Source organism: Arvicola amphibius, chromosome 3 (genome assembly GCF_903992535.2).
Source record: "Arvicola amphibius chromosome 3, mArvAmp1.2, whole genome shotgun sequence".
NCBI lineage: Eukaryota > Metazoa > Chordata > Mammalia > Rodentia > Cricetidae > Arvicola > Arvicola amphibius.
This window is the reverse complement of record NC_052049.1, coordinates 188,409,261-188,423,516: the sequence shown is the minus strand read 5'-3', so window position 1 is coordinate 188,423,516 and position 14,256 is coordinate 188,409,261. Positions and strand designations below refer to the sequence as shown.

General features: G+C 46.9%; 2 protein-coding genes and 1 long non-coding RNA gene across 3 annotated transcripts in view; 1 reads left to right on the top strand and 2 right to left on the bottom strand.

Annotated features, from left to right (window-relative positions):
- Positions 1-7,091: 7,091 nt before the first annotated feature.
- Positions 7,092-9,269, bottom strand: Tmem42 (transmembrane protein 42). The gene is made up of 3 exons (XM_038323229.2): positions 9,044-9,269; positions 8,219-8,365; positions 7,092-7,672 (listed from the first exon to the last, which is right to left on the bottom strand). Exons 1-3 carry the CDS (start codon positions 9,221-9,223, stop codon positions 7,538-7,540), a joined length of 462 nt encoding a protein of 153 aa, XP_038179157.1. The 5' UTR covers positions 9,224-9,269; the 3' UTR covers positions 7,092-7,537.
- Positions 9,270-9,782: 513 nt separating this feature from the next.
- Positions 9,783-12,740, top strand: LOC119809854. Its single transcript, XR_005284679.1, has 3 exons — positions 9,783-9,903; positions 10,814-10,952; positions 12,325-12,740. It is a non-coding gene; the product is annotated as an uncharacterized LOC119809854 (long non-coding RNA).
- Positions 11,550-14,256, bottom strand: part of Kif15 (kinesin family member 15) — a 55,739-nt gene continuing 53,032 nt past the window's right edge. The window contains 3 exon segments of the mRNA XM_038323023.1: positions 11,550-11,981; positions 12,230-12,361; positions 12,534-12,699. Of these exon segments, the coding sequence (XP_038178951.1) occupies positions 11,919-11,981; positions 12,230-12,361; positions 12,534-12,699 (361 nt within the window). The 3' untranslated portion in view covers positions 11,550-11,918.

The window sequence follows — 14,256 nt, the reverse complement described above, 5'->3', positions numbered from 1 at the left end:
CTTCTTGGCTTGATTAAGATCTGTCATCTGGGGTAAACTGTGCAAAGGGTGAGCTGGACCGATGGTCACGGTACCAAGTAGAAAGACCTTTCGGGATGCTGTGGGAGGCTGGTTAGGGGACAAGGAAGTGCAGCTGATGGCTCCTGGCCCCTTCTATGTCTAGGGGGCAGATGCAGGGAAACATAAGCTCTCTAAGCCTGTGTCCTAGAATGTAGGATCTGCACAGCCATTGCGGAGCACACCCATAACCCCAGCAATTAGAAGGTAGGAGCAGAAAACCAGGAGTCATCCTCAGCTATATCGTGAGTCTGAGACTAGCCTGAGTCTCAAAAAGTCAGTAACATGAGAAGAGGATTGTGAGGAACCATTCTCTGTCTAGCCCATTCCTGGAGCCAATTCCAGTGGCGTCCGTTGTATACCTCCAAACACGTCTTCCTTGTCTAGGTCCAGAGAACCCAGAACACAGCTAGGCTAGTTGGAATAATGTGTATTTCCTAGCTGACCATCACAGCAACTGTAACTTCATGTTTCATAATATTAAAAATCATCATTTTAATATATCAACAAGCCATTGTCCTTAAAGACTCATAAGACCTATAAAAACAAAAAGGAATAAAAACTTCCATCTCCTTCTTAAGGTCAGGAACTAAAACATTGTGATTACCCTAATGTGTGTGTGTCCCCTCCTACACCACTGCCTTGTCAAAACTAATCAATGCTCTGAGTTAGGGCTTCTTTCACCTACCACCCACCCGCCTGCCCATCATTTATCTATATCTGGCTATCTGCCTGCCTGCCTATCTGTCTGTCTGTCTATCATCTATCTAATCCATCATCTATCTAATCATCTAGCTATTTATCTATCGTCTATCTAAGAACTGGAAATTGAATGCAAAACCTCAGGCCAGCAGTCCATCACTCTACTACCGAGCTGCATTCTCAGTCCCCTTACTGGTTTAAAACACCATTCATGTGAATATTTTTAAAAAGTAGCACTATTTAGGGCTTTCTTCTTCTTCTTCTTCTTCTTCTTCTTCTTCTTCTTCTTCTCTCCTCTTCTTCCTCCTCCTCTTCCTCCTCCTTTTGTTTTGTAAAGGGTAGTAAAAAATTGTCCTTTTTTTCCATATTATGGTGTGTGCATAATGTACGTATGCATGATGTGTGTGGATATACTCATGCCACTGTGTGTGAGAGAGAGTCAGATGGTAGTCTGGGTCCTCATCTTCCACCACGTCTGAAGTAATGTCTGACACAGTGCTACAAGTGACAGGATAGCTGGCTTGTAAACCTCCAGGCATTCTCCTGCGTGCTTCCCCCCTTGCCATAGAATTGCTGGAATTACAGATGTACTGGCATGCCTGGATCTTATGTGTGTTCTGGGGGTCTGAACTCAGGTCCTCATATTTGTAGAGCAAATACTTTACCCTGAGTCATCTCTTCAGAGCCTACATTAGAGTTTTGAGATTTATTCACCCATGCGACCCATGCCTTGTTTTCATAGCTGTCTAGGGTCCAGTCTCTCTCTCCTATTTTCCCTTATTGATATTATTACCTCAAAAATTTATAATTATTAACACCAATATGAATATAAAATATGGAATAAAATAAATATTAATATGAAATAAGATAAAAGAAAAATATGAAATAAAAATGAAATATAAAATAAAAATAAATATTAAAAACATGTATAAAAAAGACCACATATGAATTTTAGGTAGTATCATCCTAATAATATTGAATTTTCCAATCCATGAACATGTCTTTCCAGTTCCTATGTTCCCCTAATTTCTTTCAGCAACGTTTTGTAATTCCCTGGTTAAATTTATTTAATTTCCCCCCTTCTTTTTGATGATGCTGTATATGGAATTGTTTATAAATTTTCAAGTGTTTTAGGGTCTGATCACTAACACCTCCTCCTACAGGGCCTCAAATGGGTCTTTCTGTTTCTGCTCCTGCCTCGACAGACTGTTCTAAATATAAACTAACCCTTTAAAATGTTAGTTGGGTTAACTATATAGAGTCAAAAAAGCAAGTCACTTCAATAATCTGTATTATCTGAACACTTTTCCATTCATATTTGACTGAATTCCTTGAGATGGCACCAAATGCACAAGAAAAAGGGAAAAAAAAGCCAATTTGCACTCATCAAAATTAAAAACTCATGTACAGGACTAGAGAGATGGCTCGGTGGTTAAAAACACAGGCTGCTCTTCCAGAGGAGCCAGGTTTGATTCCCAGCTCACAGTAGTCTCTAACTCCAGTCCCAAAAGATCTGATACCCTCTTCTGGCCTCTTCAGGCCCCAGGGGGTGTACAGCCATATGTGCAGGGAAAACACCCATATACATAAAATAACAAACACAAAGGCTAAAAAACCAAACAACTCATTGATTCAAAAGGCACCTTGATAGTACAAGGAACTGAAAAGACAACTCCCCAAATGGGAGAAAGTATTTCAAATCATACAGCTAAGGGATTTTTGCTGTACTTTGAAGAGTACCCCCCCCCCCCCAAAAAAAAGTTTTGAAAGGGTCAAAGCTTGGTCTGGAGAGATGGTTCAGTGAGTTAAACACTTGAATCCCAGAACCCATGTAAAGTTGAGAATGACAAACATCTGTAATCCCAGTGCTCCTACAGTGAGAGGGGAGGCCAAGACAGACAGACAGACACACACACACAGACAGACAGGGATACACAGACACATGCAAGTGCATACACACATGGAGAGAGAGAGAGAGAGAGAGAGAGAGAGAGAGAGAGAGAGAGAGAGAGAGAGAGAGAGAGAGAGAGAGAGAGAGAGAGAGAGAACACCCAATCAAAGCTCTTGGTTGCTGTGCTTGCACGGGGGGGGGGTTCTGGTAAAAGAACTTGGGGTATAAACTGAGAGGCCACCCTCCCTTACCCTTTAGGGAGGGCTAAGGAGAGCTTTCAATAGGAGGAAGGTCTTGGGAAGGTGCTCAGGCAGGGGCCCCTGGTCCAGACGGGCCTCCTTCCTTTTGTCTGTATCCAGGATTAAGGGCCTTTCCAGTTAGGGCTGCTGTTGCTGCAAGGAAACACCATAACCAAAGCACTTTGGAGAGGACGGGGTTTAGTTGGTTTACACTTCAGTTATCACTAGCATCATCAAGGAAGTCAGGACAGAAACTCAAACAGGGCAGGAACCGGAGACTGGAGCTGATACAGGGGTCACGGAAGGGCATTGCTTACTGGCTTGCTAGGATGGCCAGCCCAGAGATGGCCCCATCCAGTCCACAGTGGGCTGGGATCTCCCCCACCAATCACAAAGAAAATGTTCTACAGGCTTGCTTCCACTTCCAGCCTGTTCTTTCCACTGAGCCTTTTTTCTTTTCTTTTCTTTTTTCTTTTCTTTTCTTCTTCCTTTCTTTCCTTTTCTTTTTTTGCTTGTTTGTTTTTCAAGACAGGGTTTTTCTTTGTAGACCCATCCGGAACAGAATGGGGTCTAGGTGCGGACTGAGTTTCAGGAGTGTGACAGTGTAGAGATCATAAATAAGTCTGGGCAGTGAATGGTTAGCAGGCAGGGTAAGTGTGGGAGGCTCTGGCCGGGACTGCCTGAGCCACTCCGCTCAGGCAGAAACTGTCATAGACTGGATTTGAGGACCTCAGTTCTGCTGCCCTTCCTCTCTCTTACCCCACTGCAGTGCCCACCTTTTTCAGTGCCAAGCTGCCAGTCTTTCTTCTAAGACAGCATCTGGGAAAACTGAGCAAGAGTCGGGGTTGTTGCTAACCCCAGTCCCCTGCAGGGACTGATATTAAAGCATCATTTATTATAGATCAAGCCCAGGCAAATGTGGAGGCTCATTCCTGTAATCCCAGCCCTAGGAAGGCTGAGGTAGGACTATGTGACTTTGAGATCAGTGTGACCTACATAAGGAATTCATCATAAAAACCAAAACCAAAAGCAAGACCTCTGCAAGTCTGAACTTTTAAAATGTCCAAAGTCCCTCCAAAGCCATTTTTCCCAAAGAAGATACACAAATGACTCATAAGCATAGAAAAGATGTTTGACACGGTTATTCACTATAGAAGTGTAAATAAAAGCCACAGAAGATACCACTAGGATGGCTAAGATAGTGTCAATATTCAGCCCCACAGACTCTTGGAAATGCCTGGTGGAGAACTGTCGCACTGGTTGGTACCATTCCCTAGCTGGAATCCGCAGCTGTGTAAGAGGAGAGAAGGAGCTCAGTGATGAAGAGCAAACATTTCTCACTCTCTTCCTAGCTGTGGATGCAATGTGACCAATTGCTTCCACTCATCGCTGTGACTTCCCCAGAGTGATGGGCTGTGTCCTTGAAACGTGAGCCAGAGCCAGCCCTTTCTCAAGTTGATTTGTCAGTATTTTAATGACAGGAAAAGAAACTAAAACAACAGCTATAATAAAAAAAGATGAAAAGTATAAACAAAGTATTTTATATTTATAAAAAGTCATAATTAATGTATAATTAACACATGCTAGTACAATGTACAATTAACATAAAAACTTAAAAAGATGGTTAATAATCATGTTGTCAAGGAAGTGGTGAGATTGGAAACTCATACTTGGATGGCTAAACTATAAAATGGTGTGGCTGCTATAGTTGTTCCTCAAAAAGTTAAGCAGAAATCCCAGCACTCGGGAGGCAGGGACAGGTGGATCTCTATGAGTCTGAGGTTACCCGGGTCTATACAGCAAGTTCCAAGCAAGCATGAGCTACCTATGGAAACCCTATCTCAAAAACAGCAACAAAACAAAAAGACCAAGTTAACATGGTTTATTATGTGTCCCAGTAAGTCCATTTCTAGGCATGTATTCAGTAGAGTTGAAATCACATTTCCACAAGACATCTTGAATACTAATAACAGTTTTATAATAACCCCAAAGTGGAAACAACCTATCTAAATAAAAGGTCAAATGGTCTCCCTGCAAGGTAGAATGGGACTGAACCATAGAAAGGAATGAAGTATTAAAATGTGTTACATTAATAATGAGCCTGAGAAACACTATTTTTTTAATATTTATTTTTATTTCATTTACATTGGTGCTTTTTCTGCATCCATGTCTGTGTGAAGATGCTAGATCCTCTGGAACTGGAGTTACAGACAGTTGTGAGCTGCCATGTGGGTGCTGGGAACTGAACCCAGGTCCTCTGGAAGTATAGCCAGTGCTCTTAACCACTGAGCCATCTCTACAGCCCCGAGAAACACTATTTTAACTGAAAAGAAAAACCCAGACACAAAAGACCTCGGGAAAAGACCCATTATATGAAATATCCAGACTAGGAAATTCATAGAAACAGGTATCTGTGACAGCAGGGAGTGCAGTGAGGTTAGGACAGAGCAATGACTGATGGGTAGGGACTTCCACTGATAGTGAAAGATTTCCTGGAATTAATGATGGCTGAAAATCCTGTGGATATATTAAAAACTGCTGAGCTAACTATACATAAAAAAAGCAAGAACAGAAAATGGTAACCGTCCTATCAAGGCCACAGGCTACACAGAACCTGATGCCAAATCTCCAGCCCGGAAGCAAACAAGACAAGCCACAGTCCAGGACACACATCAGAAAGACAAATATTGTCTTGTGGTTTATTCTTCTTGCAAAAGAACCAGTGCAACAAAGACATGAATGCTGCCAGTCTTCTCAGGTGATTCCAGAGGCAAACATTTCTGCTTCCCGGAGAACAATTCATCTTCCCTGTAGAAAAAAGTATCTGTGGACTAGCCAGTATCAAGCATCTCTGTGCATTCAGCGGCTGTCTAGATTGCAGGCAGAGTTCCTTCAGCAGTGCCTGGGACAAGATGGACATCTGACCTGCACGATGGCTTGCTCAGAGAGACCCTACCAGTGGCTCTCAGCAACCTTCAATACTTGTTTGTTTTTTAAATACTTATTTTATGTGTGTAACTGTTTGGTCTGCACATGCTTGTATGACATGTGTGCCTGGTGCCAGCAGAGGTCAGATGAGGGCAAATGTGCAAGAACTATGTAAGCCATCATGTGGGTGACAGAAATACAGGACCTCTGCAAAGCCATTTCTCCAGCCTTCATGCTTGGTCTTGATTGGTGCCTGGCGCACATGGGAACATGTGGTGCCTGCACTACAGGACGGTATGCGAGCCGGGAACTAGGCTGGAGGTTTAAAAACACACGGAGACACGGGGATACAAGAATGCCAAGAATGCCCCCTTTATTGTGTTCCAGGGCAGCTTATATAGGGATCCTTAACTGATAGCCAAACCCACCAGAAACCACTCCTCTGCCATCAGGAACTCCTGAGGGTCTCGCTCTGAGCAGCTGCAAACACAGGAAAACAAGTTGTTTACAGGAAATTCAGGGTCTGAGGGTCCACAGCCCCAGCAGGAACACACCTTAGGGGGCCTTGAGTGGCTTTCTCTCTCGCTGGTAGAATGACCATCATGAAACCCTCACAAACAAGGAAGTGGTTGGTGACAAGGTTCTGAGACTCGTTTGGGCCTAGACAGGGCTGACGGTCTTTCTAGTCCTCATTAGCTGTGTGATGTTGGACAAGTTACTCCACAGGCTCCTAACCTCACCTAAGATGAGAATACTAGAGTGTGTTCCTCATGGAGTGGTCAGGTGGTTTTACTATGTCAAAGTGGGCTAAGCAACCAACAGCTTTGCCTTGGCTCCCGGGAGGGTTTAAAGAAGTCTGGAACTAGGTTTGGCAGAGGTTGTTGCCAGGAGTGCAGAGAGAGCAGACCCAGACACACAAACCGGAACTGGACGTCGTGGACTTGCAAACCTTTCTATATTAGAAGTCCAGCCACTGGGGAGTCCAGTGTGTAGGACAGAACAGAAGCTGAGATAGAAACCGTTGTATGAGCGCTGAGGCCGGGTCCCGGCTGGCAGACGCAGTAAAACCGTGTCAGTACGCCGTCACCTGCGCGCACGAGCAGGGGAGAGAACCTTCATTTTCTGGGTCCTGGCTCAGGAGGGAACCACAAGGGCGGAGCTGGAGATGGAGGCAGGGGCACACAGTCTCCGTGAGTACTATTCCACTACCCCAATTCTGAGAACTCAGCTACCTGGCTACAATTGGAAAGAATTAAGATTCCACACCTAGTACCTTTATCTTACAAAGTAGGATTTATTAGCCCAAGTTTCCTTCCTTTGATGCGGATTCATAGGCGTGGACAGACTACCCGACACTTTACAAGTCTGCTTGCTTTTCTTCCGTCAGGACGTCCCGCCAGCTGCCGACTCCGGGGTCTATGAAGGGTCATGGTCAGGTAGGAGGATCATAACCAACAGTCTTCCAGGGCTCATCATGGCAGTCCTGGAGCACAGAATCGGAGCCCTGTACCGACACGGAAGGGCTTGGGCCTCATGCTGTGGTGGTTATTGTCATCTGACAGGAGCTAATGCTCCAACACTCCAGGCTGTGAGCTGGCCAGAGGCCTGAGGTTGGTCGGGCATCTCCTTGCGGCCGACAGTCAAAGGCGGCACTCCCAGGCCACCCTGGAGGCAGTCCTACTTGCCAACCCCTGGCTGGACATCCTGGTCTCCTTCACAGTCACTGCTGCTTGCTTGCCTCCCAGGTGGGTGGGAGCGTCCTGTGGATGAGGGTGAGCCCACAGAGGATGAGGAACACCCCTCCCCACCACAAGACCTCCTGGCACTCTCCGTACAGCACGTAGCCTAAGATGGCCTGTGGGAGAGACAGGTGTAAGGGACCTGGCCTCCTCCGGCGGGCTCTACCGTTCCTCAGCGGTGGCCAGACGCCCAGGTCTGCTGCTGCACCTCCAACTACCACCGTCATTCATCACATCAATCCACGTTCTTCCGTCTCCTCTGTGGAAGTCAGGGGCTACCCCGACTGAGCAACGGGGCCCAACAGGCCAGCAGGTGGGGCCAGTAACCATAAAAGCAAGCTAGGCCATGTTCCTTCCACTTCAGGACTGCCGTGTCTGCTCCACCTTGTTGGCCTTGGGCTTATACAGGGAATCTTGACCAGTCCCCTCTCTGCCCCAGACTTACGAGAGACACGCCAAGGGACTTCACATGGCTGGTGTGATCCCAGAATGACACTCAGATTTCATCCCTACCTAAGCTCTCCAGGTCTAGCTGTTCCTAGACTGGCGAGTCCAACCTCTGCTTGACTTCCTGTCCTTTCTTGAGCCCAAGCAAGCAGGGGGTTTCCCCAAGGACAACTCACCCAGAACATGAGTAAGAACAAGGTCACCAGGCTACTCACCGAGCTGAGTATGTTCGAACATGTCACTGTGACAGATGCAATGGCTGAAGACATAGAGAAACTGAGGCCCCGGCTAAAGAAGGTCCACATCAGAGAATTGGTGCTTGCCATGGCAATAATGCCTAAGACACACAAGCCAATATTCACCTGCAGGAGAGAGGGTCACTGAAGCCACAACCACCAAGGGCAGAACCTTAAAAGCCCGGGGGATCTTTAGATGCCTCCTGCAAAGGATACTAGACCTTGTGGACAGAGAGTGAGGTACCTGCCTCTAGGAAAGGGGCATAGTTTTCTTTCGTGTGGACCTCAAATTTCTGGCAGCCTAGTAGTGTCTTGGAAAGAGGTGACTTACAAAAGTGCATCATCGTCAGAGCCAAGGGCAACCTGCTTGCACAATGGATAACCAAAGTCTGATCGCTACTGGAAAGAGTAAGAAAAATTTCCCTAGTCTAGAGCCCTTCATTTCACGCTGGACCACTTGGGCACATCTGCACACCCAAAGGGAGGTGCGCTTCAAGCCTGGCAACTGCAACTCGGTTGGTTCTAAATCGCCAGGAATCTTAAAAGAAACAAGCGGTCCCCTATTGAGGTCGGGACAGAGGAGAGGGCCGGCAGCCCACCCCCCTAGGGGCGTAGTCAGGGCTGCGGCCAGAGGCTGGACGAGGTGGGCCACCGGCTACCTCACCCTAGGAGTCCCGTGCCGGGTCGGGCAGGGCTCAGGGGTGCACGGGGCTTGCAGGGAGAGGTGGTGCGGGCGTACTCCCCCGGGCCCCCTCCTCGCCCTCCTCCCCGCCCCGCCCGCCGTCCGCCCGCCCCGACCCACACCTGCCCGCCGAAGGCCAGCTTGGCGGCGGCGGCCGCCAGGGCCCCGAACGCGCCGGCGCACAGACAGTTGAGCACGCCCCAGAAGCGGCTCCGCATGGCGCCGGCCCGGAGGCGAGCGGGGAGCTCCACGGGGGAGTCGGGGTAGGCGGCTGCAGATACGGCTGCACCTGAGGCCGCCATGAGGCCCGCTGCGCCCGCCACAGCCGAGCCTTATGAGCCCGGCGAGGGCGGAGCCAAGGCCGAGCATGGAGGAGGCGGAGCGAGGCGAATCTGCCAGTGAGCACCGTGCGCCACGGAGGGGAACCTGCTGCTGTGAGACGAATCTGCTGCAGAGGCGAATCTGTCACAGTGCGGAAGTCACCCCGATCCCGAAAGACCCCTGCAGCCCAGGGGATGACGGGGTGGTCTGCAGTTCCATACCTCCTTCCCCTTGGCATGGATGGGGCTCTGCAGGTCCTGAAGCCAATGTGCACCCTAAAGATGCGTGGTGGCGCACGCCTTTAATCCCAGCACTCGGGAGGCAGAGGCAGGCGGATCTCTGTGAGTTCGAGGCCGGCCTGGTCTACAGAGTGAGTTCCAGGACAGGATATACAGAGCAAAACCAAAACCAAACCAAACAAAATGTTTCCAGCTCTTGCCCCCTCGTGGATGCAGGGGACAGATCTGGAGGCGTGCAGCTTGAGACAGAAGAGTTTGGGGAAAGTGCCAAGAAAAGCGTCGTTTGTTGATCGCTTTGGTTTGTCAACCACCAGAACCACAGTCACTTCAAAATTCATGGAAAGTTATCAAAAAAACTAAAACGCGTCATCTACTGTCAGTAATATTACAAGTTAATGGCAATCCTGGACAACCAGTCTCACGTAAGAGGGATGGGGCAGCCTGGCGTGGTTGGTGGCACAGGCCTGAAATCCAACACTACAGAGGCCGAGGCAGGATTGTCGTGAGTTTGAGGCCAGCCTGGACAACATAGCAAGAACTAGGCTAGCCAAAGACTTTTTGAGACTATCTCAAAAAGATGTTTTCTTATAAAAGGAGGGTTGGGGACCTAAGTTAGTGCTTCCCTAACACATGGAGAATCCCGAGTTCAATCCATGACAGTGTATGTTGCAGGTACATTTCCTTAAAAACAAAACAAAACCCCAAAGTGCTTTAGAGGCGTATAAAGTGGGCCAGGCGGGGGCGCACCTCGGGAGGCAGGGGCGGATGGAGGGGGGGCGCACCTCGGGAGGCAGGGGTGGGTGGAGGGGGGGGGCGCACCTCGGGAGGCAGGGGTGGGTGGAGGCGGGGGGGGGGCCCGCACCTCAGGAGGCAGGGGTGGGTGGAGGGGGGGCGCACCTCAGGAGGCAGGGGTGGGTGGAGGCGGGGCGGGGGGGCGCACCTCAGGAGGCAGGGGCGGATGGATCTCTGTGAGTGACAGAGCAGCCTGGGCTACGCATTTCACTTCTGGTTCAGCACGTTATTTCCACGGACTTTCTTAACATGCCCCATTGTTCCTCATGCAGGTAGTTTTGTGCTGGAAATAAGGGGCTGGAGTTTTGGGTGCTGGAGAAATGGCTTAGCAATTCGGATCCCAGCCACCAGTTTAGGCAGCTCACAACCTCACAGCTCCTACAACTTCAGAGCTCCAGGAGACCCAGTGCCTTTTCTGGCCTCCATGGGCACCTTTACTCATGTACTCATACCTGAACAGTTACACATATAAAAATAAATCTTAAATAAAAAGCACAAATTATCCCAGGTAGTTGTATGTGATATAAATTTCATTTGCAGCGAAGGAAGTTGACATGCAGAGGCCTTGTTGTACTGTTCCTCTTGATGGTGGAGAGATCTTACGCTGTGGCAACGGGCAAGAGAAGCTAAAACCGATCTAAGCTGTTTCTGTCATGGTCTTCATCCCAAGATTAGGAAGGTAAGTAACACTGTGCTTTTAGCAGAAAGAGTAAGGCAGACAGCTGTTGGCGTCTGATGTGTGAGGTGTAGAGAAATAGCCGTGTGGCCTCCAGAATCAGGGATTTCAAGCAAATTAAGCCCAGGTAAAGCTAGTGGTTTGACTTGGTTATTATTTGTGTATCCAGTGTCAAAACCTAGCTAACAATCTGGGTGTGATGTGCATACCTAAAGTCCTCAAACTTTGGAGGTAGAAGCAGGAGGATCAAGAGTTCACGGGCATCTTTGCCTACATAGTGAGATCAAGGTAAACCTGGATTACACGAAACCCTATGATCCTGGTCAAAAAACTCACAACTAGGGCTTGAGAGTTAGCCCAGAGGTTAAGAGCACTTGTTCCTGCAGAGGGCCTGGGTTTGGTTCCCAGCACCCACAGGTGGCTCAGTTATCAGTAACTAGTTCCAGGAGATCTGGCACCCTCTTCTGACCTCCAAGGATATCAGGCACACATGTGGTACAGGTACATACATGTAGGCAAAATATTTATTTACAATTTTTTAAAACTTGTTTTTGAAAAAATTTATTTGACTGTAGAAAAAAATTAGACATGTATAAAATGCTCATGACAATAGTTATAAAAAACAAACAAACAAACAAAGAAACAAACAAACGTATAGGAACAAGTTTTCTATAAAATCAGCCAGCTGTCAAATTCACATCAGGTTTATCAAAGGTGAATCCAAGGAGAAAAGGACTTGGCCAACATTCACCAGAAACCTCAGCTGTAGGTTATTTTAAAGGGTCTTCCAGAACTTACAGTGACTGGAAACCTGGAAGTGCACTGTTACCCACTTAACAGTCTGTTGTTTGCATGTAGAATATCCACCACAATACTGAGGGCCACTATACACGGTGGTTTATAATGAAAGTCTTTCACTTTTAAAGAACCAGTCTAAACAACGTGATTCTAGGGAGCTGGCTAGGAGCCTTAGAATTCATTCTTTTTCTTTTCTTTCAAAAACACATTTTCAGCACGCAACTTTTCTGTCTCCTGTAATTTAAAAAAAAAGAAAATTAAGTTTCTAATTGATAGAAGCTATTTTCTTGACTTCAGTATATATTCAAATTAAAGCTACAATATTTAGTTTGTGAATATTAAGTAAAAATCTAGCACCTGTGTGATTAGAGTGTGACCCTGTCTCAAAACACAAAAAAGTAAAATAGCAATGACCAATTTATTTTACTAAAATACTCACTTTTAAACCACCATAAATTTACTTAGAGTAGTTTCCAGTTTACCTCAGCAAGCCTGACATTTTCCTTCTTGAGACGCACTACGTACTGGATCTTCTGATGTAGGTTTCGATGACCTATCAATTTTCCGTTTTCCTCAGCAAGATACTCGAGTTGCTTTCTCAGCATCTCCATCTCCTGTCAACCCAAGGACGGGAAGATCACACTATGCACACCCTCTCACCAGCACCAACAGAGTGCGGGCCAAGCTTCTGTGGGCCTTCTGCACACCAGAGAAACTGAACCACGGATGTGTTTTGTTAATTCTGTTTACTCAAGTATTCTACCTAGCGTGGACAACCCGACACACCTGGGAGGTTCTCTCTCTTTCTTCATACATTTCTTCCAGTTTTGACCGCAGCTGCTCCTTTTCCTGAAATGCTCTAGACTCCAAAGTTCTGGTTCGCTCAATCTCCTCACCCATTCTGTGGCAGACCTTCTCCTTACTCTGAAGGGCACTTTGGACTTCTTCTAGCCTGGAAGAATAGCATTACTAACAGTATTGCAAGAAAATATAGTTATAAAACAGGACTCAAACTAGGTTTTTCCTTCTAAGTTCAGAATTTTGATTTCTTCAAGACTCCTGTATAGCTGGCAAAAGAAGACAGGCTTGCTGGGTGGTGGTGTACACCTTTAAATCCGAGCACTCCCGAGGCAGAATACAAGGCCAGCTTGGTCTACAGAGCAAGTTCCAGGACAGCCAAGATTACACAGAGAAAACCCTCTCTTGAAACAAACAAACAAAAAGGCTAGAACTGGGGTGGACCTAGGTGGCAAATGCTTTCCTGACAATGGCTCAGGCCCTGGGCTCCACCTTCCTCAACACAGTAGGGGGATAGTACTGAATATCAGATGTGATTGCTTTGTTAGGTCAATGTTTTAATCCTGAGAAAAACTCTTCAAACCATTTTATTTATTATTTGGAGTCACACTGTTGTGTAGCTCAGGTTGTCCTCAAAGTCACTACGTAGCTGAGGATGACCCTACTTCCCTTACCCAAGTCTGGGATTATAGGCATATTCCACAATGACAGGCTTCACATTTTTAATCATAAAAATTTAGTGTGAAACTTTGCTTGCCCACATGGAGATGGAAATGAAGTATCATTACAGTCTGTAGGCTTTAAGTGTCTCCAATCTCAGAATAATGATTTCTGATTTAAAAACCAAGCCCCAGACTAATTAATGGAACATTAATTAGTTCTGGCATCAGGGGTGTGTACCTTACCCATTTCAATGAAAAAGGATAGGTTTTCACCTACTTTATAAGAGTGTTTCAGTCTTACACACTTTCTGTTGGAAACACTGTGTGCTACAATGCATGTGGAATGTATGCTGACTGATGGAGGAGGTGACACACAGGATCCAAACCTCTCCATAGGCCGCTCAGTCTAGGCAATGTTTCCAGAACGTGTTCAGCCATACCCTCAGAGACAATGCAGGAAGAGCTCTGTCTCTGCTCTGGTTGAATAAAAAGCTCAGATGCTGCTCCCGCCCACCTTACTGTGTTGTGGCTTGAATGTGTAGTTCCCTAGGGCTCATGCATTTTTAATACCGGGTTCCTAGCAGACTGGTGCTATTTTGGAAGGCAGTGGAGACTTTCTGGAGGAAGTACATCCCTCTAAGGCCCATGTCTTGAGGGTTTTTGTTTTATTTGAGGCAGGGCCTCTCTATGTAGCCCTGGTTGTCATGGAACTTACAATGCAGCCCAGGATAGTCTTGAACTCGAGACCTACCTGTCTCTGCCTTCTGAGTGCCAGGATTAAAGGTGTGCACCATCAAGTTTTACTGCCCAGCCATACTTCCTGTTTTCTCCCTGATTCCTGATTACCAATGCAGTATGACGGCTAGCTTCCTACTCTTGCCCCTGTGCCATTCCCCACCATGATGGTCTGGATCCCTCTGGAACCGTAAATCAAAATAAAGCCTTTTTTCTTCCTTTTGTCAGTAATGTATCAAAATACATGGAGACATCTGGCTTGTTTATGAGGGAAGAGAACACTGGCCCATCCATTTCCCAGCAGAGGACGATGC

Coding starts and splice junctions, on each gene's coding strand:
- Tmem42 (XM_038323229.2), bottom strand. CDS start 9,223: ATGGCGGCCTCAGGTGCAGCCGTATCTGCAGCCGCCTACCCCGACTCC. Junction 8,366..9,043: donor AGCTGGCCTTCGGCGGGCAG/GTGTGGGTCGGG, acceptor TCTCTCCTGCAG/GTGAATATTGGCTTGTGTGT. Junction 7,673..8,218: donor GTTCGAACATACTCAGCTCG/GTGAGTAGCCTG, acceptor TCTCTCCCACAG/GCCATCTTAGGCTACGTGCT.